Raw genomic sequence first — 2,807 nt, forward strand, 5'->3', positions numbered from 1 at the left:
TTGTTGTTGTTATGTGCCGTCGAGTCAGACCTGACTCATAGCGACCCCTCCTTGGGTTTCCAAGGCAGTATCACTACGGAAGTAGATTGCCCTATCTTCCTTTTGAGGAGTGGCTGGTGGGTTTGAACTGCCAGCCTTCTGGTTAGCAGTCAAGTGTCTTAGGCACTATGCTACCAGAGCTCCCCCGGTATAGTCAATGTTCTTCACCAACACCATAATTCAAAGGCATCAACTCTTCTTTGGTCTTCTTTATTCATTGTGCAGCTTTCACAAACATAGGAGGTGATTGAAAATTACATGGCTTGGATGAGGTACAACATTGTCCTCAAAGTGACTCCTAAAGGAGTTACAATTATTTTCCAGGGCTTCCCAAATGAAGCACTATAACTAACCAATTGCTATCAAGTTGATTTCAACCTATGGCAATCCCATGTGAGTCAGAATAGAACTGTGCTACATAAGTTTTTCAATGGCTGATTTTTTGGAAGTGTATTGGCAGACATTTCTTCTGAGACACCCCTGGATGCCTCAAATTTCCAATCTTTTGATTAGTAGTCGAACGTTTTAACTGTTTGCACTATTCGAGGACTCTACCACTACAACTACTCTGAGGAAATAACCCTTTTAAAGATTTTTGAATGACTGGGAATGTAATGCATTTATTCACAGCAGGTGACTTCTTGACAGGCATAATACAAAGTGAATTGAGATATAGTATGGGTAATTGGACCAAATGAATTTAGAGATTCTATCCAAACCTAAAGTTCCTTGATACTCTGATATGAGAAGTTTTTGTTTGTTTTGTTCTGTCATTATCATGAAATACAGATGGACAATAAAATCCCAAGTTATGGCTGTGGACCAGGCCTCCGAGAACCCAGTTGATAAGAGAGACTTGCTTATAAGTGAATCTATATTTAGTCTGTATTTTGGGGCTTAAATCTCAAGGAAAAGAAACACAAAACTCTTTTTAAGTTCTGTGTGTTCAGTAGGCATTGGCCAATGCAATTGCCAGGAAAAAGAACAAATCCTCAGTTTTTTTTTCTCCCCACCCTAGTACTTAGTAGAAAGCTGTTGTTGTTGTAATGTACCATTTTCCAGAACAACACCCAAACACTTGACTTTCGTTCTTCTTTTAGGATACATGCAGTGAATTTCGGAGTCTTTTGCAAAATGAAATGCTTTTCTGCACACGAGAAAATGATCCTGTGCGTGGCCCAGATGGCAAGACCCATGGCAACAAATGTGCCATGTGTAAGGCAGTCTTGTGAGTGCACAAATGAAGCCTCTGTTGTGGTTGACAGCTGGGGAGGCAAAGACCTGGGCGGTTAATGCATATTTCCTTATATATAAAAGAAACAAATGATAATCTGTTAAGCATTTTTAAGATCAATCCTTTTTTTTAAAAGGTCAAGGTTAACAGATCTAGAAATAGATAATATATTATTAAGTTATTACATTTTCTATTAGTTATGGGTTAGAGACTAACAATAAATAGATCAGAACATCTTTCTAGATAAAATTCTGAGTCCTTTGCTGTCACATGGATCCTGTCTCTGGATTATTTTGGAATTTCCATTGTAAAGAAAAAACAATTTTATTGCTGATCTAACTTGTCTACCTCAACGCTCTTTCAGGAAAATGAGAGTTTGTAAGGACAGTTCATATATTTAAGGCATTTGACAATGTTTTTGATGAATATTTCAAATGTGTAATCTATATAATAATTATACAGTGCTAAATGAAACAGACATTCTTCTCAGGGACTATAGTCTGGCAGAGATTAGACATGCACGTAAGCTAACATAATAAAAGGAAGAATTGCTAAATGAAAACTGATGTATACAAAGTGTTATGGTACCTCAGGGAAAGCAGAATTAATAGAAAGTTTTATGGGGGAGATAAACTAGACCTTTTAATTTGGAAATGATGTGACGTGACAAGGAAGTATGAGTGGAGAAGAAGGAACAGCATAAGTGAAGATCTAAAATTAGGAAACTGTAGTCATATACAGTAAAAAGGAAGTGATTTAGCTTAGTTAAAACTCTTCAGCTTTGAATCCTAGATTCAAAGAAAATTCTATATGTATTGGGAGCTGTTAAAATTTTTCCAGGTGGGAAAGCAAGTGGCATACATGTTATTTTTTTGCATGAAAATTCATATGTCAGTAGTAAAAAGGGGGGAAACAGAGGAAGGGACAAAAATTCCGAATGTTACTGCTATTGTGGGTAGTTGCAGTAATCCAGTGAGAAATATCTGGAGCAACAGAAGTAGGATAGAATGTGGGTAGATTGAGATGGCAGGCAATGTGGAGGTGAAAGTAATGTGATGTGGCAACAGCTGTTTGAACACAAGGCTTAGAACCAATTAGATATGACTCCAAGGTTTTGTTCTTTGAAAGACAGAGAATCAAAGAGGAAAAGTGCATTTGGCATAGAAAATAATTATTTTTGGACCTTTTGAATATAAAGACTTGTGAGAAATTCAGTTAGTGATATTCACTGAACATTTAGGAAATGCTAATTCATTGCTCACAACAAAAACTGTACATGGTTATGGGTAGGCTGACCTTCTACTTCTGCAATGAGAGCTGTTCCACACAAAAGACTAGACATAATATTTTTATTTCAGAGAAGAGGGCCTGCAGCTTAATAAGTATTCAATAAGGGTTGATGAATTCTGGAAAAGTCTAATTTGGTCATATAAAAAGAAACTCATAGAAATGCACTCTACTCTCTCTAACTTACTCTGGTAGCATAGTGGCTAAGACACTTGCCTGTTAACCAGACGGCTGGCGGTTCAAACCC

The 2,807-nt window shown here is 37.1% G+C and overlaps 1 protein-coding gene across 1 annotated transcript in view; it reads left to right on the forward strand.

Moving 5' to 3' along the window:
* Positions 1-2,807, forward strand: part of SPINK5 (serine peptidase inhibitor Kazal type 5) — a 106,460-nt gene that overhangs the window by 83,786 nt on the left and 19,867 nt on the right. The window contains exon 19 of the mRNA XM_007943647.1: positions 1,140-1,262. Coding sequence (XP_007941838.1) covers positions 1,140-1,262 — 123 coding nt within the window. The remainder of the gene's footprint in view (positions 1-1,139; positions 1,263-2,807) is intronic.

Source organism: Orycteropus afer, unplaced genomic scaffold (assembly GCF_000298275.1).
Source record: "Orycteropus afer afer isolate SDZICR_OR568_19922 unplaced genomic scaffold, OryAfe1.0 scaffold00110, whole genome shotgun sequence".
NCBI lineage: Eukaryota > Metazoa > Chordata > Mammalia > Tubulidentata > Orycteropodidae > Orycteropus > Orycteropus afer.